The sequence below is a fragment of the Adiantum capillus-veneris genome, chromosome 23 (assembly GCF_014529385.1).
Source record: "Adiantum capillus-veneris isolate H3 chromosome 23, ASM1452938v2, whole genome shotgun sequence".
Taxonomy (NCBI): Eukaryota; Viridiplantae; Streptophyta; class Polypodiopsida; order Polypodiales; family Pteridaceae; genus Adiantum; species Adiantum capillus-veneris.
In genome coordinates, this window is record NC_140953.1 from 71,683,458 (window position 1) to 71,706,377 (window position 22,920).

Genomic DNA, 22,920 nt, shown 5'->3' on the forward strand with positions numbered 1-22,920 from the left:
GAGAAAGTGAGCAGGCGTGTGCTGGAGCAGCTGGCGACTAAGCCCGGGAGGACGTGACCTGCTCTGATACCAATTGTTGGAATTAGGGTTGCAGAGAAACACACACAGCTTGGAGAAGATGAAGGAAGCTCAAGGCACACAATAGAGAGTGTGTTACTTAGTGTGCAATGGAAAGATAGATAGCCCTAGAGTGATGGGCGTATATACAATGCACGGGGGAAAAAACCTCCTAAAGAGGGAAAAAATGCCCCGGCGGTCCTAGTGTGTTCACACACATCACTACCACATGTATATGGTAACAGAAGTGGCCATAGTAGGTTGCTTCTTGCTCAACCATGATATGCATGAGCTGCTAAGAATGAAACAAAAACCACTTGTGGACACTCGTATGTCAAAACAACCAGCCCAATCTAAGTCCAAAAAAGCATGTAAGTTTGGTGGCAATGATCCCCCCTTGGGATAAAACAAGCCAAGATTTAAAGTAGCGGAAAATACTCTTGAGAGCCTGCCAATGCTTAGACCCTGGGCTATGCATAAATCTGCTAACTTGTGAAACTGCAAACTAAATATCTGGCCTCGTGCTGCATACATAGATGAGGAATCTAACAATAGTTTGGTAAAGAGTAACATCTATAGGATCACTAGCATCATGAAGACTCAATTTCAAACTTGTTTCCATGGGAGTGGCAATAGGTTTGCAATCCTCAAGTCCAAACTTACATAGCAATGTCTCTATGTAACTTTTTTGACACAAGGCAATACCACCATCACACTGCTTAATTTGTATACCCAAGTAATGATTCAACAACCCCAAATCTTTCATCATGAAAGTAGCATTCAAATCAGCAATATGTCTCTCATTTGATTCAATGATCAGCAAATCATCCACTTAGAGAACCACAATGAGAAGTACATCACCCTCACATTTTACATACAATGTGCTTTTTGTTGGACTGTTACTAAAGCCTCGTTTGACCAAATGAGTTTCAACCTTCTCATACCAAGCACGAGGATATTGCTTCCACCCATACAAAGCTTTCTTACATCTGCACACTTTATCCTCTTGTCATTTCTTGACAAAGCCGCAAGGCTACGTTACATAAACTTCCTCAAATATGTCACCATTTAAGAAAGCACTAACAATGATGTACGTCCCAGCCAAAATAAGTTGCCAATGCACATAGAAACTGCACATTAGTCATACAAAAAGTGGGAGCAAAAGTCTCTTCATAATCTATGCTTGTTTCCTGTGCATAACCCTTTGCAACAAGTCGAGCCTTATACCGATCAATCTCACCATCCAGCTTGCGTTTCAACTTGTAAACCCACTTTGTACCAATGGCCTTTTTGCCAAAAGGCAAATCACATAAAGTCCATGTGTCATTTTCTATAAGTGCATCATATTCTGATTGCATGGTAGCCATCCAATTTTTTGAATTATGTACTTCATCAAAAGACAGAGATTCCTCAACATCATGTAAGCTAGACATAGCCAAAGCATAACAATCTGATGCATGCCGAGAGCCTGAAAGAGTGCAAGTAGACAAAGGGGCATCCAATTTACTGTCACGAAAAGTATGCACCAACCATTTAGGCATAACTATAGCCTACTCATTCTCAACCCTTTTCTCATCAAGTACACCATGTAGATCTGCACTAGTAATAGGCTGATCTGTAACATTTTTAGAAACCCCTGTAGGCTGTATATTTGCCTCATTGGAATTTACATTCTAACTTCCACCACTAAAAGAGGCAACAAAGTGTCATAAATATTCTATGAGCTGACATTACTATCTCTAGTACATGACAGCAAGGGCTGAATAGAATCTTCCACAAACACAACATCCCGTGACACCAAGATACGCTTTGTGGATGATAAAATCTATAACCTTTACTTTTAGCACTATAACCAGCAAAAATACACTTAACAACCTTATTATCCAATTTTTTACGTTGTGTTTGTGGCACTTAAGCATATTCCAGATAACCAAAAACAGCATGTGCTCAATAGAAGGCTTTTTGTCATGCCATGCTTCATATGGAGTCATAGACTACAAAGCTTTCATACGACACCTGTTGTCTTGTTTATATGGATGCAAATTAGAATTCTCTCTTTTCTTAAGGAGGTTCAATTTAGTTTAGCTGCACCTTTGACTTGAAGATGAAGACTTAATTCATCCATGGATTCATTTTCTGTCCTGATGTATAGGATAATTGGAATGTTTCCTCATTCTGAATATTTTGTATAAAAATTATTTGATTTTTCTATTGTTTACAGCCAGTTATTTTTTTAACGCAGTATTCTTCTGTGTATAAGTATTATCTTTAATATAGCAATACAAAAATTCCAACACAATGCCTTCTCAGGCAATTAGGTAGGCTGGCTTTGGAATACTTTTGGTTTTAGGTCTCTTAACATGTACATAGTCAACAATTCTTTTTTAGGTTGACATGTGTTAGGTGGTTTGGACATAGACCTCAGACGGAGTTCCTATTCACATTCGTTATAGTCCTTTGGCTTGGTTTGTTTTTTAAAATAGTAACTACTAGTTTCACTACCTCTTGTTAGATTTTGTATCTAAGTTCAATGTCTTTGTTTCAGGCAAAGTCTACATTTAAAAGGACTACTCGAAAAAGGGCCATCTACGACCCAAAAAAAAAAGATCCAAAATCATGGAGAACATTCTACACGCCTTAAATTAACCTCTCCCATATATAAAAAGCCTTCCTTTAGATCTAAACCATTTCTAAAGAGGAATGCTGAAGTCAAAAAAGAAAAAGAAAACTAAACAAATGATAGACCTTCAACTAATCTACGACTTTTGTACATATGATAGACTTTGGTCCTCTCCTAGGGCTTGGAGTTCATTTCTAAACTTTATATATGGCTAGTTCTCTTGTACTCATAAGTATTAATAGATTCTTGGTCTGAAGAAAAGAAATTTTCTATCTTGCATATGATTTCTTTCAATGATTGGGTCAAAATTCTTTGTGTAACTTGACAAGAAGCTTGAGGATGGATACCTTCCATTGATTATAAGGGTTTTGGAATCAATTAACAATATGAGATTTCAAGTCTGTATGAAAATTGGGAGATTAAATCGAGAACTTGTCTTTGACTTTTATTTGCCAAAGGGCTTAGCAATGCAAGCTTCCACTTCTTTTACAATAATATTGTGAATTACAAGGTTTTTATTAGTATAGTGGAAGTCTAAAAGTAAGCTAGAGTTTATGATTGAAAAAAATCTTAGCTCAACGATGACTCACTTTCATTACAATAAAAGGTACAAGGAATTTATTCAAATGAACATTTCAAACATTTCCTTAATGGAGAAAAGGAAATTGTTACATGAACCAAACCAATCTCTCATTAGAGATTTCAATCTTGATGTGTCTTTTGTATTTAACCTTCACTCAAAATGTCATCGTCACTACAAGGACACCGAGAGTCACAAATCATAGTGGAGTTATTGCCTATATGCTTAATGTGTGATGATACTTGAGCTTATGTTGAGGGTGGGATAGAGATGGAAACAAACTTGCTGAAAGCATTCATTACTTTTATTTCTCACAACATTGTAAGAGATGCTTGGAGTTAAAGGTGTAAAGTTAGGATTGTCATTGAAGCAGATTCAGCATCTTACAATGCATTCAAGCTTATAATGGCTCTATTGAATCCACAATAGGAAGATGTTTTTCTTTGATACATAAAGTACAAGCTACACATATTGCTGAATCAAGACAATCACATTCGTTGACATCATGGCAAGAAGGATAGTACCTTGAATGTGCAGCTCTAAGAAGTTGAGAAGAATCCATTTCAAGAACATTTATGAAATTAAAATTTGAATTTAGTGTAAAAATTATAAGCCCAATTTGTGTTTCTAGTGGAGATAGCACGGTTCAGATGCCTCAAGATTGTGGTAGTATAATGTGTGTGTGTGTGTGTGTGTGTGTGTGTGTGTGTGTGTGTGTGTGTGAGAGAGAGAGAGAGAGAGAGAGAGAGGGGGGATAATTTTTTACATTGTCAGAACAATCCAAAGACCTCAAAGATCTTTCCGACAAGTTTTAGAGAGAGAGAGAGAGAGAGAGAGGATAATTTTTTACGTTGTCAGAACAATCCAAAGACCTCAAAGATCTTTCCGACAAGTTTTCAAGTCGAGACTTGCTACTCAAGAGGGAAATGGGATGGCCAATCTACCACACAAGTTTTTAAATAGTCACTCAGAGAGAGAGAGAGAGAGAGAGAGAGAGAGAGAGAGAGAGAGAGAGAGAGAGAGAGAGAGAACAATTAATATAATCTCAAAAAAAAAATCCCACATTGATTGACCCATCAAAGTTAAAAAATTATATAACTTCGGCTCAATTCCATTTCTCAAAGCCATGCCTTGCAAGGAAAGCCATGCATCGGAAATCATTAAGGGCACACATAAGAGGTCATACGGCTGTCACAGAGGGAATATGCATTGGATTTGTTGGAAAAACAGGGTATGCATGATAGGAAGCGTACGCAGTTGTGATCGCCCCTGATCAATTAAGAGAAGCTCAAAAGCCAAAATGCACAAAACAAATGTTAAGGTGCTGCAAGTGCCTACATTACAAAAAAGTGAAAGACATCATATATGTTCCCTTTTTCAATGTAGGGTCAAGAATGCAACTACTAATATTGACAGTACATTTTAGTACGCTGGGTTGAATATGCGCACAAAAAGGCGTTACAAGCTTCAAACCCTCTAGCCTCTTGACATACCTAGAGCAAAGTTACAATTCATCAACTTCTTGTGTAGAGGGCAAAAGCCCTTCATATCATGGGCTACGATGTAAACTTTGTGTACATGGACCCCTCAAGAACTTCCATTGGGGATGCTCATCTGGATGCAATGTCTTGATCGAAAATTTCCATTTCATACCATGTGTGACCCGCCAACTCTTGCAGTTCTTACGCTGAGGCCGCAATCACAACAGCTTCTTTCTTTCAAAGAAGCTTCTCAAATTCCACAACTGCCAAGCGGCAACAGCTAAGCAAACAAACAAGGAGGTGATGCCATACCAAGCAACCCTTGCATTTGTATATTCATTCACATTGCGCATCTCCTTTTCCCTGCAAACACAATCAAGGTGGATATACAAGTGAACCATTCATATTTTGAAGGGTGAAGATTATAATGAATTAGTCCAATACGACGTATACAAAGACTATTTTTTATATAAGCATATACAAAAGCATATTTTATGGCATACTAGAATACTCTATAGGTGAAGGCTCACAATTACAAGGTTGATTGGCCAAGAGAGCGTTCCATAAGCCGGCTTACCCAGGAGCTTACTTGGCTTCGGAGGTTCTCCAGTGAATTGGCCAGGCTTTCCTTTTCTTCCAGGATGCTTTGCATCCTAACCTCATGGTACAGCACGTCCATAGGCGCGCACGTCCACACATGGAGGCGTGAGAGTACATGACACAAAGACACGTGGCTAACAGGTACTTACACTCACAGACGATTATATATGGAAGCATGCGACCACGTACATATTTGACTCCACCAAAGACCAGCCTTACAACACGATGTTGCACATGACAAGAAAAGATGCCAAGAAAACAAAGAACCAAGTCTTGGGTCCTTGCATGCCAGACTTTAACTCATAAATACCTTTCTTTCATGTACAAAAGGGTCTCGTGGATCGACTCCACAGCATCTTGAAGCTTTATAAGCTCGAGCTCAATCCCCTACAAGTTCACATAAAATATCGAGCTTTTCAGATTGTTACTTGTTCACGGAGCTCATAGTTTGTCACCACCATAACAATACCTCAATTTTGTCCTTTTTCGCAACGGCATCCCAATCCTTTGCAGCCACTCCAATTTTCCAGTCAAGTTCAACATGCAATGTGAGGCCAGTCTCTGATGTTGGCAACCAAAAGCAAGCCGTATAAACTCCTGCCTCTGATGTCGTGAAGCTAAATCGCCCTGATTGCACCACCTCTGCATTGTGTAATACTGTGCCATAAGGCGACGTCACCTACTTTCATTGTACCAAAAAACAAGCTCTGAATTAGTTATGCAAATAAGACCAAAGAGCTTGCTCATTCACCGTTTTCCATCAGCATAGAAAGTGAAGGAGAGGGCTAATGAGGTCAACAGTCTTGAGCTACTCCCAAGTCCTCAACGGCAATGAAGGCAGCGATCCTCTTCGATTGGAAGAGAAAGGTGCTGAAAATGCACACTTGCCTTTATGCTCCAACATAGGCTAAAGATGGGACACATCAGGACATGTTTAAACAATGACAAGCTTTTGATAAGATTAGATGAAAGAGGCATATGAAGTAGGCATCAGTACTGGTTATTTAAAATTTGATAACAAACAATGACTTGCAAGCACCCTTGCTTTCTGTCGGGTAGCCTTATAAGGCTACTGATGGAGACAGATGTAGCTGAGCTGTTGTGCTATGGGGTAGATTGTTTTATGGCAGATGCTGTTGGTTGCATCTACTGTGAGTACCACAGCAAATACTACAGCTGAGTCTTGCACGATGCGGTGTGAGTTGAACTGTGAACAGCGCTACTATTCTCAATACCACCATCTGTGTGTGATTATGTGTGCATGGAGCTCAAAAGACAATGATGCTTCCATTTCTCTTAATGTGCACGTGCACATTTTAGAGCTCTCTCTCTCTCTCTCTCTCTCTCTCTCTCTCTCTCTCTCTCTCTCTGCATCCCCTCTCAGGCCTATATAAGAGACCCTTGGCCGACTTCTCAGTACCCTATAAGAGACCCTTGGCCTCTTCTCTCAGAGACACAGACGACCAAGGAGCACGTGGAGATTGTGCAGACGAAGTCCCTCGTGACAAAAGCAACCGAGCCCTAGCCTCGCGCAGCCTCTCCCCTGCACGGAGACTCTACCCGAGTTGAATGAGACAGGCCTCTCTCTCTCTCTCTCTCTCTCTCTCTCTCTCTCTCTCTCTCTCTCTCTCTCTCTCTCTCTCTCTCTCTCGTAGGCCTCAGCCTCAGCCTCAGCAGGAGTACGCAACAGCAGCGCGTGCAGGTCTCAGGGCAGCGCAAGCAGGAGCAGGCAAGGGCAGCGCCAGCAGGAGCAGCAGGAGCGCGCGCACACAAAGCTCTCCCGCTCTGATCATACGCACACACGCCCTCTCTGCAAGCTCCTCTATGCGTAGAAAGACTTTCTACGCGTAGCAAGTCCCGTCCTACACGCGCCCCGGCACCCCCTTCATCTACGCGTAGAAAGTCAAATAGCTCCTACGTTAAAGTTTAAAGATTTTTTAGCTTTAAGATAAACTTTTAAGTTTGCCCTATTCTCAGTCCCTCACCCTAGTACCCTAGTACCCTACCCCACATTTGTGGCTCGGGTTCGATGGATCCGCCTACCGAAGGGGAAGGGCCGGGTGTAGATAGCTACACCACCCCAAAAAAAAACAACAGCTACATTTAAACGGAGAAACAGAGATACTGTACTATCACCAGGATCCTTACGAGTGGGGAAAACCTCAAGGATACATGATGAGCTAATGATGGAGAAGGTCCAGGTGATGCTCAAATCAGAGCTAAACTATATGAGGGATGACATCAGGAAGGAAATGCACGCGAGCACTGAGAGCTACAGGAACTCCATGTATGGAGACATGATGAGAGAACTAAGGAGAGAGATCCGGGGGATACAGAATGAGGAGATTCAGATCTTGAAAACGGAATTACGAAACCTAATCAAGGCCGAAGTAAATGTAACAGAATGCGTTATGCAAAAGAAACTCGATGAAGCAGTAGCAAGTTTTGAAGCATGGAGAACAAATATGGAAAAGCACATGGGGGAAAAAGATGCAGTAATCGAGGAGCTAAAAGGAGAACTTGCGGCTTGCAAATCTGCAACTAAGGAGAAGGGAGACGACCAACCTTCGGTGCTGAAGGAGCTCGAGGACATGAAGGATCAGATGAAAGCTCTACGGGAAGGAGATGAACAGAAATCGAAAACGGCATCTTCATGGGCGGAACGTCTTTTAAAGACACAAGAAACGGTTCATGAAGCAGAGAAATGGATTGAGGATGCGAAGAAAGGGAAGGCCCAGATGCCCGAGACCACACCTACCTCTACCATTATTAATATGACCATTGAGGAAGAGCAGAAAAGGAAGAATCGGGCTCTGCATGTGCGGTAAGAGTCAAAGACAAGGAGAATGTAGATGAAGAAGTGAAGGAACTGCTACAACGCATGGGCATCACAGAGCATACTCACACAAGTACATGGAGAGTGGGCAAGAAAGGAATCAATGAGAAGGGAAACGTAAAGGATAGGGCACTTATTCTCCGCTTCTCGAATATAGAAATAAGGAAAGAATTTCTAAAGAAGAGGCCAACTCTTACGAAAACCGGTATTTTCCTGGGAGATGACCTTACATTGGCACAAGTGGCACACATGCAAGAGTTGATGCCAAAGATCAGGGCAGCAAGAGAAAAGGGGAAAATCGCCTTTTATAGAGGAGGGAAAGTAGTGGTTCTGGAAAAGCGCTCAGCATGACGGTGCGAGACCTATGGGGCGACGCTCCGGATAGCGGCGTGGAATTGTAATGGATCATATAGGCTAGATGTAGGTGCCTTTGAAGACAGCTTTAGGGACAGAGACATAGTTTTCTACTCAAAGACACACCAGATACCGGGACAGCGTATGCCACATGTGAAGGGTTATTTATGGGAAACAGCTGGTCGACCAGACAAGAGATCTCTACGGGGTAGCCGGGGTTCAAGAGGAGTAGCAGTCTTATTTAAAGAGGAGCTGAAACCACTACTACAGATTATCAGGAAAGATGAGCAAGCAAGGTATATGTGGGTGAGAATGAGAGCCGAGACAGGTAGATTTCTATATATCGCTATATGCTACTTCCCTCCAAGTACATCAGTCTACTCCTCACCTAAAGGGCAGTCCCCTTTCTCCATATTGAATAATGACATATGGGAGTTCTCTAGAGATGAAGACATCGTTCTCTTAGGAGACTTTAATGCCAAAACGGCCAACTCTCAAGCATTATTCTATGATACTTCTGAGGAAATGCTCAAAGAAGTGGATTTATCACAGAGGGGGCTTACTAGAAACTCACACGATAAAGAACACACTTAATATGGGAGACATCTCATGGAGATGGCAACTATACATGGTTTGGCCATACTTAATGGTCTAGAGAATTTCCCTTTATTTGGGGGATTCACATGCTTCCCGCACAGGCATGGGGCTAGTACAGTGGATTATGTCATGACTTCACCAAGCTTTATTTCGAGTATCGAGGACTTTAAGGTGGGACCCAGACCGGTTGGGATTGCAGTGGATCATGCTCTCTTGACCTTATCAATCTCCTTCCAATACAATGCCTCTCAAGTACAAAGGAAGAAGACACACACAAGATATACTTTCACGCCAGAGACTGATTCAGTCTATGTGGAAAAGATCTATAATAGGATGTGGGCAGCCGAGCCAGTATATACTGTAGAGGAGATTACTTCTCAGTTAACAGAGATACTACATGGAGCAACACAAGAGGCATACCCACATACTCAACCTGATCAGAAGAGAGGATCTGGGAACATGCCTCAAAACAGTTGGTATGACGAGGAATGCAGAGAGACGAGAACCCAGGTCCAGAAAGAGCTTACACTTGGGATCATCACATATAAGCAGTCTCGGATTGCTCTTCAACGTATAGTAGGTCGCAAGAAAAGGGTATTTTTAGCCAAACTCGAGAAGGATTTATATCAGCTCTTCTTGAGTCAGGACTCACATGAGGCCTAGCGCTTATTTCACGAGCACTCACCGCCTCCGACGATTACTTCTCCTGAGATTTGGGGTCAATATGTAACATCATTATATATGGTATCTGGACAGCCTCCAGTACCAGAACCGCTAGAGCCATGCCCTGCTACTAGTTCTTTCTTTACTACGGAAATGGTGAAAAAAGCCATTGATAAGATGAAGACAAGAAGAGCATATGATCATGATGGTTTAGTAGCAGAACATCTGATCCATGCCAAGGATCTACTTTCAGAAGTCCTTGCTCGTCTGTTTAATCGGGTCATGTGTGAAGGATTACCTCAATCTTGGAAATTATCTACTATCGTACCTATTTTCAAGTCAGGGGATCCTATGATACCCGGGAACTACCGTACCATTATGGTAGGTCACACATTGACCCGACTGTACGCATCCATTCTTGAACAAAAATTGAGTAGATGGGCAGAGAATGAGGGCATAAGGGCAACAGGACAAGCTGGATTCAGGAGGGGTTATTCCACTTTAGATCATATTCTTACGCTCAGAGCCATTATTGAGGAAGGAAGAGCAAGTGGGAGAAGGATGTATTGTTGCTTTGTGGATTTTCGGAAAGCTTTTGATACAGTACCAAGGGCCAGATTGATGCGCAAGATGCAAGAGTCAGGGGTCCCCAAAGAGATTATTTGGGGGATCATGGCCTTCTACGGGTCAGTAATTGGTTATGTACGTACTCCAGAAGGGGATTCCGACATTGTTCATTCCACCGTTGGAGTAAAGCAGGGATGCCCACTGTCCCCTACTTCATTTGGTATGTACATAAATGAGGTATCAGATTACATTGATAGAGAGGGTGACACAGGTGCTCAACTTGCAGGGTCATGGATCCCTTTGTTGTTGTATGCAGATGATATTGTATTGATAGCAAAACCACCAGATGGAATGCAGAGGCAGCTAGATGCATTACATAAATTCGCGGAGGACAGTGGACTGTCGGTAAACTTGGGTAAAACCAAAGTTATGGTGTTTAACACCACGCCGCAGTGGGTTAGGAGATCGGCACCTACATATGCATATGGCCAGGATACAGTAGAGTACACAGATGCATACACATACCTTGGTGTGGTATTTGCAAGACCGAAGTTTACTCTTAAGAAAGCAGCGGATGCTAGATTATCCAGAGCCTCTGCGGCCTTGGGAGGGTTGGAGAGGATGTGTTCACAAGTGCAGTTTCAGGAACCACGAACAAAACTTTGGCTCTTTCATATTGTGGTGGCTTCGGCTATGCTTTATGGGGTCCAGATTTGGGGACCATCAGTGGATCAGGATAATTGGAAGTCAATGGAGAGACCTTTGGTATCTATGATTTCCCGAATGATTAGAGCCAAGGCCTCCGTACCACACGCGATTACCCGAGCGGAACTAGCTACCCTCCGATAGAAATTGAAGCTCTTACCAGATCAGTGTCCTTTATACATGGTTTGTGGGATACAAATAATTGCCGATATACTAGACTGGCCCTCGAATCCTCTCGACAATTAGCAATGAAAAGGGATACATCATGATGGTATGCGCAACTGTCCTCGTGGTTTCAGAGACACGAGTTCAGTATGGAAAGATTACCCCCCTTCCAATACTCTCTTGAGGCTCCATCACTGGCAATTACACGAACGGAGATTAATAAAATCATCCGTCAGGATCTTATACAGTTGGATACTAAGAGGACATGGGTAGACCCTACACAAGAATTGGGCACGAAGATGGCTGACTACAAAGAAAACTTCCTACAGTTATCTGAAGATGGATTTGTGATTCGCCCGAGCTACATGGATACCCACCTGTCTCATGGTTTAAGAAGTGCTATTGGTCAGATTCGTACATCCTCACACCATTTGGAAATTGAATTTGGCAGATTTAGGGGAATCCCACCTGAGAGCAGAATTTGCAAGTTATGCGGAATGGAGCCGAAGACAGAATTACACTACATATGCCACTGCACCGTACTATGAGATACGTGGGCGTTTCCATTGCCTATTTAAAGAAGGCTTTGGACCTCTAGATAGAGTCATGCAATACCAAGATCAAAGATGCTTAGGCTTGTACTTATTGGAACTACATCGGCACAGGGATAATCTAATGAGAAGACAAAGAGCACTACAGCCTCAGAGGCAGATCACAGATTTCTTCGGATCGAGAGAAGCAGGAGTGGAAGGAGAAGCAAGAGGCCAACAGCCAGCACAAAGGAGTACCCACATTCATACCAAAAAGGCCCCCTCATTGACAGGGCGATTGAGCTTAGGAAATCGAGACGACCACGACCGAGATGCAGAAGCACACTTCACCGCAGGAGACTACAACAAAGGATTAGAAGCATTATAGACAGACACCCAGAATGCTCCTAAGAAGTTTATTTATACTTTGTATTTAGTTTTTCACATTTAATTTCACACTTTCACACTTTTCACACTTAGTACTTTAGTCGTAAGGTACCCAGACATTGTAACAAATTCACCACTTTTGTATCAGTTTGGTCTCATAGGTCATTCTGGCCTTTTGAAGACGTTAATATAACATTTCATTTCTCTCTCTCTCTCTCTCTCTCTCTCTCTCTCTCTCTCTCTCTCTCTCTCTCTCTCTCTCTCTCTCTCTCTCTCTCTCTCTCTCTCTCAAAATGCCGTCTTTGTATTACTGTTATGTAAACAAATCCCCAAAGATGCTAAAAGAAGCCTACCTCGTGGGGTGTACATAACCCCATGCATGGCCATAGAAAAATAGAATGATGTCTGGAAAATCGTTCAATTCTGATTCTGTCATCCACTGAGCATCTAGAGGGGAGTAATTCTTGAATTTTACTAAATACTTACAATGAGTCCTTCTAGACTTTAGCCGGTGCTCCTAACGGTGTACAATCTGTTCTGGAAGAAGTATTTCTTCCTTAGGGGGGTCTTCTGTAACTGATTCTGCATGAGGTTCGCCAACGAAGGGTCGTAAACGGCTTATGTGAGAGGCATAATGGATTTTCCACATCTGTGGAAGATCCAATGTATATGCGACTTCGTTTATCTCTTTTGTAATCTTAAACGGGCCATAATATATGTTGGGAAGTTTTACAAGTTTCATTTGTTTCTTAAGTCTGGCTTTGTCAAACTTGAGAAGAACAAGTTTTCCTTCAACTAGCTTGAGATCACGACAATGTTTATCTGCTGCTTTCTTATGCTTTTCTTGAGATGTAAGGATAGCACGTTTCACTTGAGTGGAAGCGGTATCTAGGTCTCGAACGAATTCATTGACTGCGAATATCTTATCTTTGGTGAGAAGGATTGGGGGAAGGTGTGGTTTGCCATAAATAACCTCGAAAGGAGCTTTTTTTTCTCTATAGGAATGTACAGTGTTATTATAGCCAAATTTTGCGAGAGGTAGATACTCCATGCTCGTTGATTATCTTGTCTAGGACTGTAGAATTAGCGATTTCTCTTTGTCTATCTGTCTGAGGATGATAAGCTAATTAGTTCCTAGGTTCGTAAAAAGTGCTCGCGAGGAATTCCCAGCCATTCGTGGGTCGCTATCACAGATGATCGTTTTGGGCATGCCATGCCCAAAATTAGATTAATACAATGATCTTCCGATCTTTCAGGAAGTAATTCATCTAGGAGAGTGTCAGTAAAGCAATCCTGATACTAATTAAGAAAAGTTAGGCGATCTTTATCCAATTTCCACAAAACATTTTCACCACTCATCCTTGTCTCTCTTTGACAAAAATCAAGCAAGCAGAAAGACACTTCTTTATTTCTCTTTTAACAGTGATGTGACTGATATCACAAAGTGATGACGTGGCATGACCTGAAGGATTGACTCCGGACAGAGGGGTCAAGTCCCTGGGGAAAGATACTACAGAAGAAGTTTTACCAACTTTCAAGTCTTGCGGAGTAGCCTATTTTTAAAAGTTCAGTTCCTACCAACTTATGGGACCCTATCCGATGGGGCCTAAGGGAGACAAGGATTAAAATTTGCGTAAAAGATTGATGATGTGGCAGTTGTACAAACACCCGCGAATCACGCAACTAGCGTGGCAACAGCTTCTAGCGCTAGCTTTTGGGCCAAGATGCTTTTAGACATGAAGTTTTTCATACACTGCTTTTGGAAGGCCCACGGCCTATAAATTCATTGCCACGGCCTCAGTTTCAGGTATACGAGCTTGGAAGCGTTGCTAAGAAGAGGACCCTCGGACATTGTACTTTTGTGAAGCATTGATAATAAAGAAATACCGAAAGGGACACCAGTCTTTGGGGCCGGTCTCTCTAGACGCGGAACTTCACCGTGCTGTGTCGTCTCTCTCTCAATTTTGTTCAATTCTTTCAGTTTTCTCGCACGTGTTGTGGTAGATCCTCGGCTTGAGTGTCCAAGTCGATTACAATGGTATCAGAGCTCAATCGATCCTTCTTCTACGAAGGATCCGATCCCTATACTCGCAACACACATGGATTCAGTCGACAAATCTCGGCACGAGGAAACTGTGGCACCCGACCACTCTAGTTTAGGAGAGAATAATGAAGATTCAAACGAACATCGTCCCATCTTCTAAAGATTTGGAAGAATACGGCCCGCCTCCACCGATCGAGTACGAACAAATGGAGATGCAACGTCAACAGCAGGTTGATGCTTGTGCCCAGCAGATGCTTCAATACCCTCAATATGCGAAATTTTTTATCAAGCACCCACTTGACGAGATGCATTCCTGATGGCGTACCGCCATCCGTTCACCTCTGAAGTCAGCTTTGAAGAAGACAATTACACCAAAGACTCCCGCTGAGAAGGTGTGCTCAAAGGATAAATTCGAAGAAGCAATTGAGCGGCGAGTCAGCAGACTCATGAAGACCAAGAAACAGCCGTGGAAACAGAGTCGAGCAGTCGACTATCAAGGCTACTTGGGTCGGAGATCTACTTTTGAGAATGCCGGGAAGGCAAAGAAGCGAGTTAGATTCGAGGGTGTTTCAAGATCATCCTCATCCTCTTCTGACAGCTCGGATAGTTCTTCTTCTTCTGCGTACAGTGACGAGGATAGAAAGAGTAGAAAGATGAGAAAGACTCAGAACCATAGCAAAGGCAAGAAAAAGAGAAAGAAGAGCCGATCCCACAGAAGATCTCGGAAGTATTTTGACGGTTTGGACGAGGATTCTTCCTCCTCAGATAGTTCAGATTCTAATGAGCCAATGTTTTCAACCAAGAGGAAATATATTTACAGAGTCAACTAGTATGATTTCCTCGAGGATAAGGGCAAGAAGCCCAAGGATTTCAAGGAGGGTAGGCAAGCAATGAAGTTTGATACTTTTTCTGGCTTTAAGAACATAGTCACAGAGGACGGGGCCTAGGGGCAGGGGCGGCCGAAACCGGGGCGGGGATGGGCTGAGACGGTAGGGAACGAACAAGTGGGGAGATTCCAGGCGGGAACACATGCAGACGGACGGGGATGGCCGACCGATCAACGGTCCTTTTTTTTTAATTTGAATGTAGGACCGTTTCAAACGGCCAGTTGGCAGCCCAACAGCTCTTTTTTCGGATGTTGAAAGTTTGAAGCAACCCAATGGCTATAAAAGCCACCCTTTGGGTCACTTTGACATATATCTCAAGCTCTCCACCTCAACAGTCTCAAGTTCTCATTGCTCAAGCCTCTCCTCTCTACCTTCGACGCTTTACCTCTACGGTCTATCCTCTCCTCGAGGCTCGGAGCTCTACCCTTGAGTCTCCTCTCTACCCACTTGGCACTCTCCCCCTCCTCTACCCTCTCAACTTTCAAGCTCTCCTCTACTCTCTCTCCACCATCATGTCATCTCAAGCTAGCTCCACTTCTCAAGCCGGCTCTTCTCGAAGGAGGCCCGCGGTGCAAACATGGTCGTGGTAGGATGAAGTCGACTCTACCGCGCGTGGTCAAGGTGAAAGTGCAAGACCATGGACATGCAAGCTATGCCTGTACAAGAGAAAGGGTGGTGCAAACAAAGTGCGAGCCCATCTTCTTCATGAACCGAGTCACGAGGTGAAGTTTTGCTCACGCATTACTCCCGAGAAGAGCTTGGAGCTTCTTGAGAAGCTCGTGGAGCCAAGAAAGGCAGTTTTGTTGCCGTTGATCCCTCCACCACGGTGACACCGTGAGAGCAAAGGCAAGAAAACCTTGGCTCCACCTCTCAAGCGTTCAAGACAAATGCATCCACATCGGGGGCTTCCATTGCGCATCGCCAAAGCACCCTCAACGAAAATTGGAATGCTAAATTGAAGGAAGAGGTGGATAGGTCGGTTGCCCGATTCTTCTTCCACGACCACATTGCCTTCCATGCTTCGCAGTGAGTTTCCATTGTGACTTATGGCATATGCACATTGCAATCTCCCATTTTGTATTTCATTATGGGGTCTCGACTCTCCATACTAACACAACATGCTGTTTTTGTGTGGATAGGTCTCCATACTTTTTTGTGTGGATAGGCCTCTTTCTCAGTGATGAGTTCCATGCCAAGCCGGAGTCTACATCAGCAACAGGGTTGAAATGCCAAGAATGGGCCAACAACGCCACTTGGTGGGAGGAAGTGAAGACTCTTGACGCCATGGTTAAGCCTATTCTACACCTACTTCGAGTTGTGGATAGCTTGCAGCCATGCATCGGCAAATTCTACGAGCCATGGATCGGATGATAGAGACACTTGAGAAGCTTGTGTCCGACCCTATTCAGTATGCGGAGATTCGTGGCTTGTGCGAGTCCAGGTGGAATGGATACTACTCTCCACTTCATGCGGCAGCTTATGTGCTTGACTTCGAGTTTCATGGAAGGCGTCAAGAGACTGACAAGGAGGTGAGCAAAGGATGGCGGCTTGCATTGGAGCGCCTTGAGCCTAGCAATGACATTAGGCGCAATGAGCTACTCAACTACATGCAAAAGAAGGGCTCCTATGGATGTGTAGATGCACAGGTTGATCGCAGCAAGATTGGCTCGGTTTTGTGGTGAGAGGACTATGGAGGAGATTGTCACCAGCGTGTGACTACTATTTATCCTTTTTGTTGTTCTTTCTTATAATCTATTTACTTTCACTTTTTGGAAACACCCCTCGGGAAATCTAACTGCCCTGCATTGCATAGCTAGTGTGGAACTGTCCAGAGGGAGTCCAGGCCTGAGGGCAAGAGAGCACTAAGGTTGGACAAGGACTATGGTTAGCCAAGTGGGGTCATTGACTAGCCAAAGTGGAATCCTTTGCTACAGAGGCTACATTTCAGTTCTGGATGTGGCCGCAGTGTACAAAGAGGGTCGGATGACCTAGAAAGATACAATGGCAGTATCTCCTAAAATTTAGGGAACTGCTATTTTGGGACCTGAAAATGTGTTGACGTCATTACCTCCGGAATGACAAAGGGAACAATTTCTTACTCTACCGTGAAGTCAACTGGGCAACTGGTTGGGATATTTTTAGGCGGCAACCCCGAAACGGGAAAATGCTTGTAAATGTGCCAAGTGGCACATTCTGGTGCACTTGCCTCATGCAACAAGAAGTGGCGCTGAATTTAGGAGGGGGAGAGCCTCATTTTCAGATTTGGTCACAGGTTAAGAGCTATGGAGTGCTTGCTTTCCCTCTTATGCACAGTGCGGTGCCAGGAGTGATGCCCTGCACGCTACGCACTGCCCTCTCTCTCCCCTTTGGCAATATGTTATGCCCCTCTAGTGGGCTTTTCATTTGACCGATGTACAGTTGTGTGGGTTCATGCGCGATTGCCGAGGCAAGAGCCTCTTGCACAGGTACTGGATTAGCTAGCGGCTAATCCCCCCGCAGGTACAGGTGAATTCGGAGAGGTTTCACGCCAGAAATCTCGTCTGATTCAAAGGGCAAGTAGCCCTACAAGTGCGGGAGCTCGAGGACTTGATACGGATGCGACCGGCACGCGAAACGGAGCCCGAAACAGTGAATTACAGCCTGCTGTGTATTTTTGCAGGTTTAGGGTTTTGGCCCTAAACGGACCCTAATACCCCCAGGAGGTTCGGGGACGCAAGGGGACCGCTGTACAGGTGATCTGGCGCATTTTCAGGGCTGAAAACAGAGAATTCAGCGTGCTGCAGATTCTCGCCAGGTTTTGCAAAGTGCTCGTATGTGTCGGGAAAGTCGGTCAATGCGTGGGAATACTGATTGTGAAGGGTTCTAGTACAGTTATGCTGCCGAAATCGGGCTGGAACAGTGGAAATTCAGCCGAGTTTGTGCGGGGCAGCTTGTAGGGATCCACAGCATTTATTCCCTCTTTTGAACAATAAAGAAATACCGAAAGGGGCGTCTAAGTTAGGGGCCAATCTGGTGTCGGTCTACTCCTACAGGTGCAATCTAGCAGCCTGTATCCCTCTCCCCTTTGTTGTGTCTTGAAAGTATAGGTAAAATAGACGACTAATAATGGGTGAAAGCTAAATCAAGGTTTAAAGTAAAGTCTACCGCCCTTTTTGGATTGAACAGGCCGGTTTCAGAGATGGCCCACATTTGCAGCGCTTGGCTGTTCGTGTCCTTAGCCAAGCATGTACCACTAGTTGCTTGGAGCAACTATGGAGTGTGTACAGCCACATTGCCTCTAAGAAGAGGAATCGCCTTGGGGTCCAGAGGGCCAATGATTTGGTGTTTGTGAGCGCTAACTTGCACATGCTTTCCAAGAGCGTCACACAACGCAGATCCCTTCATTGAGTGGGAGCTGGCACAAGAGAATCCATCTATGGCCGAGACACTTTTGGAGGAGCTAGAGGAGGACTGCGAGCCTCGCGAGGCCTCATATGTCGTTGACGACCTCGACTACGACGATGATGTGGAGATTTAGCAAGCGAGCACTTCCGAAGTTTTATGATCATTGACCACTCTAGAGTCTAGAGTCTACTCCTCTACTAGCCCTTTGTACTTTTTGTTATCCTTGAGGCTTGTCCTTTTTCAGCCCTTGTGGCATGCACTTTTCATTTTGTATCCATCGTTGTTTTATTAGCATATTTGCGTTTATATGACTCATGCTCTTTGGTCTTTAGTGTAAATTTGTGGTCAAAGTGATGCTCTATGTGTGTGGCATGTGTGTAGGTCAAAAAATGCCAAAAAAAACTCTGTTTTCTTTTGCCGTTCCGACCCTCGTCCCCGTTGGCCACCCATAGTCTAGGTTGTACATGGTCTGGCCACCCGAGTTTGGGGCCGCCCGCCCACTTTTGTCCGACGCCCACATATATTTCCATACATCATTTTCTTGTTGGGCCGTGGGGATTTTTCCAGGCTTTGCCCTACCTCCCCTTGGGTACCTATTTATAGGGCCAGGGGGGTACCCACTTCCACATCTCTCATGTCATAGAGATCACACGTCTGATTGTATAGACAGGGTCTTCTGCTCATGGTAGTCATGGGGGCCTGATCGCCCCCTCTTCACCATTTCTGGCGTTTGTGTCTCATGCCTCTCTCTCTCTCTCTCTCCTCTCTCACGCTTCCGCACACGCCTTCTTGATTGGTGGAGGTCTCCATACCGCTATGAGTTTTGACCATGCAAGAATTTCTCCTCTTGGTTCAAGGAAGGTTGCAAACTAATCTTCGAGAGACTATCTACCCCCTCGTCGGCACACCCTGCATGCAACACCCGGTATACAATTGGTTGTGATTTTCCGACGCTCAAGGCGCACAACTCTACGCGCAATGGCAGGCCTACTGTTCCAAGAGTGGGAGGAGTATACACTGAAGGGCTGCCAACACAACCAAAAACACAAGAGAGAAAAGAACTTTTTGTGGATTAGCAGGTTAGTGCAAAATCTTCAAAGCTCTTATACCAATGTCATGTGCAGCGGAATTGAAATGGAGAGGATCTAGTTTTACACTTCCACAAAATCCTTTCCTTCTTTCCTTGCGTTAGTGAATGCTTTGTGCTTGAATGATTGTTCTTTTTACTTTCCCCTGAAGAGAGGGGTTGAGAGAATGCGATAGAGATGTGGAGGGAGAGAGAGAGAGAAAAGAGAGGAGCGACACCCGATGGGGTCCCTACCAACCCTCTCAAGGGTCCTTCACACCGTTGCCGATGTGGTATTTGCTTTAGATTGCGTAAATGGAATGTATACACAATGCAATATCTCAATGTAGACTCCATTGACTCAAGGGATGACTATCGCCGCGGTAACTCCTCCAAAAGGGGCACCTCCGGGGCTGATTTGATGCGCCTTGTATCCACCTCGATGTGTGAATGACGGATGACCACCAAGGGTAGATCTGGGGCTGATTTGCGCTTCCGATGTGAGAGGAATAAAGGGCTGAATGCTAGCTGCAAAAACGCAGATCTGCGGCGAAAAGCGGAGCAGATCTCTCGCGTAAAGCACGGCTGAAAACGCAGATCTCGATGACGGCGATGATGGGCAGCAATGTGAGCACTCGATGCCAGCGAAGGAATGGCCGAGGTGAGGCTCGATGGGCTGCTGAAGTAGTGGATCGCAACGGGATACATGCATAGGCTGATCCGAGCCGTTTCCCGGCGAGGAGAAGTGCTGAAATCTGAAAACGCTGTGGCTGATCTGCTGGCTGAACCTGGCGCTAGGTTTGAAATCTGAAAACGCTGCCTGATCTGCCCATAACGCCAAATCTGCTGCAAGCTGAAAACGCTAGGCTGATTTGGATCAAAAACGTTGGCTGGCCTTGCTCCCTTGCTAGCGCTACTGCTTCTCTGCAACATCTCTCCAGTGAGAGCTCACTCGCTCCCTTTATAGGTGAGGGATGCACCTTAAGTAATTATTAAGGCCTAGGTAGGGCAACTATCCGCCAGCTTTTCCAACAAATAAATCATTTTTTATTTATTTTAAAAATAGGTCCAAGGGTCCAGATTTGGGTGAAACTGTCACACATCCGCCCACCTGGGAATCCGATCGACGCAGGGAATGGCTCGTTGGATTCCTCTAACCTAGAGCTACATGCTCGTCATGCCAGATGCCCACCGTAGTGTAAAAATATATGTCAAAAGGCGTAAACAAACCATTTATGCAAGAGGGTTCCAAAACTGGAAAATCTAATCTAATGGACTTGTTCGGACATGCAAGTTTTGTGAACATGCTCACAAAATTGCCGGTACTAATCCTCCTATGATTCTAGACATCCCTATCTAGGAAGAAGGGGAAAACTGGCTATGGAAGCCGATAAAGCATGTCTATGTGGCACACAGAGCCATGTGCACGTGACATCAACCTCGACGAGATCCATTTTGACATCCTCCACAGAGACGATGTGTCCCAAAAAGTGGATCTCTGTTAAGAAAAACTCGCTCTTCTTTCCATTAACTACCAACCGATTGTGAGAGTGTGATGATGTGGCAAGAAGAGACACGTCAAATAGAGTGGGTGGAAGCGGCGGAGCGTGAGGAGCGCTAATTGGCAGCCGAAGCCGAGGCTCGTAGACGGGAGCGCGAGGAAGCGACGGAACGAGAACGTCGCTTGGCAGCTGAGGCCAAGGCGCGTAGGCAAGAAAGGGCGACCATGCGTGATCTCATCACATCTTTGGCAATGCGATCCCATACCTCTTCTTCGGAGCCCGATTATGAAAAGCTTGCCAAGACCATTGCGGAGGCGACAATTGCTACACAGACGACCAATGATCCAATTCTCGAGAAGCTCACGTTTAGTTTTTGTTTTGTTTTAAGAGTCGGGTTGGGCACTCCCAGCCGTTCCCCTCATACACCAAAAAAGTGCACAAGAAGAACGACCAAGACTATGCACCCAAGCTCCTAGGGCAGACGCTTTTGTCACTAGTTTCCTCTGGACTACGTGAGGCTTTGCTTCGCCAAAAGGCCAGGATTATCTACACTCTTAGGACAGTGCCCTTGAGAGACCCATCTAGCTAACTAGTTATGGGAGTGACAATGACCAAGTACCTTTGTTCAAAGGCCCAAGTACTGCGGGACTTGCTGCGGTCTTTCCTTCGAAGTTTCCTTCTCCAGGTAACTTATCGCTCACCACGCTAAACTGCCCTTGTAACCTGACCGTTTCCCCCTAGGAAATGTCATACCCGCCTGGAAGGGCATCGGCTCACAGATCACGTTTAGTAAGTATGACAGTAAGATGGATGCTATTGTCATTTACTCTTGGTTGCATCAATTTACATCCTATTTTGCGGATGTGAAAAAGTCTGATAATAATGAGGTTCTCTTGGCTTCCATGCATCTCACCGGTGATGTCATCACTTGGAAGGATGAATGGATGGAAAAGAAGCAAGAAGCCCACATGGCTGTCCATTCCGAGTCTCTCCTCGTTCCCCCTCTCGATCTAAAGACTCGCTTCTTACCTCCACAATACCTGAAGCGATTGAAAGAGGAATCTCGGGCTGTCTCAACAAGGTAAACCTGTGATGTCGTATGCTAACCGTGCATCGCAGCTAGGTGGACAATTGTGGAAATCGGATAAGGAAAGGTTAGAGGCCTTTCTCTTTGGATTGAACCACACGATCAAGTTTGATGTGGAAGCCGGTGATCCACAGACATTGCAGATGCTATACGCTTGGCTCAACTCCAAGAGATGAAGCACAACAAAGGTAAGCTCAAGACAGCCTCGGGTAATGGTAACTCTTCCTCTCATGACTCGTCTAAGGACAAGGATTCTAATGGAAATGGTAACCATAAAAAGAACTCTCTCAATTCTTCTTCTCAATCTAATTCTCCATCTCAATCTCAATCTAAGGCCGATAAATCTAAGGATAAGGGTAAAGGAAAATTCTCATAAACCTCAACTCACACCTGTTGAAAAGATTGCTCGAGGAGTTTTAGGTGGTCAATTAAGTGAGGAAGAACAAGCATTGTATGCAAAGGAACATAGGTGTTTTCATTGTCACGTAGTAGGTCACATGAAAAGGGAATGTCCTAAGAAAGAATCTAGCAAGGAAACCTCTACTGCGTCAACTTATGATGCTACCTCTCAAGTGAATGCTACGAGTGTGGTAGAGCAAGAAGCTAAGCAGGAGGGGATTTTTGAAGATGATGAACTCATGAAATGTTATGGACATGTTCATGGTCAAAGGGTCATTGTGTTGTTTAATTTGGGAAATTCTCGTGATGTCATTAGTGAATCTCTTGTGAAACGTGCACGTCTTCAGACTTCTCCCATCCCCACCCTCCCCGTGCAGGGGTTCTCTGAAGGCATGGACGCTCCATTTTT

General features: G+C 44.4%; 1 protein-coding gene across 1 annotated transcript in view; it reads right to left on the bottom strand.

Annotated features, from left to right (window-relative positions):
- Nucleotides 1–4,558: 4,558 nt before the first annotated feature.
- Nucleotides 4,559–22,920, bottom strand: part of LOC147427956 (transmembrane emp24 domain-containing protein p24delta3-like) — a 37,558-nt gene continuing 19,196 nt past the window's right edge. The window contains exons 2-4 of the mRNA XM_086497021.1: nt 5,808–6,017; nt 5,649–5,725; nt 4,559–5,101 (exon numbers count right to left, since the gene is read on the bottom strand). Coding sequence (XP_086353147.1) covers nt 4,957–5,101; nt 5,649–5,725; nt 5,808–6,017 — 432 coding nt within the window. The 3' untranslated portion in view covers nt 4,559–4,956. The remainder of the gene's footprint in view (nt 5,102–5,648; nt 5,726–5,807; nt 6,018–22,920) is intronic.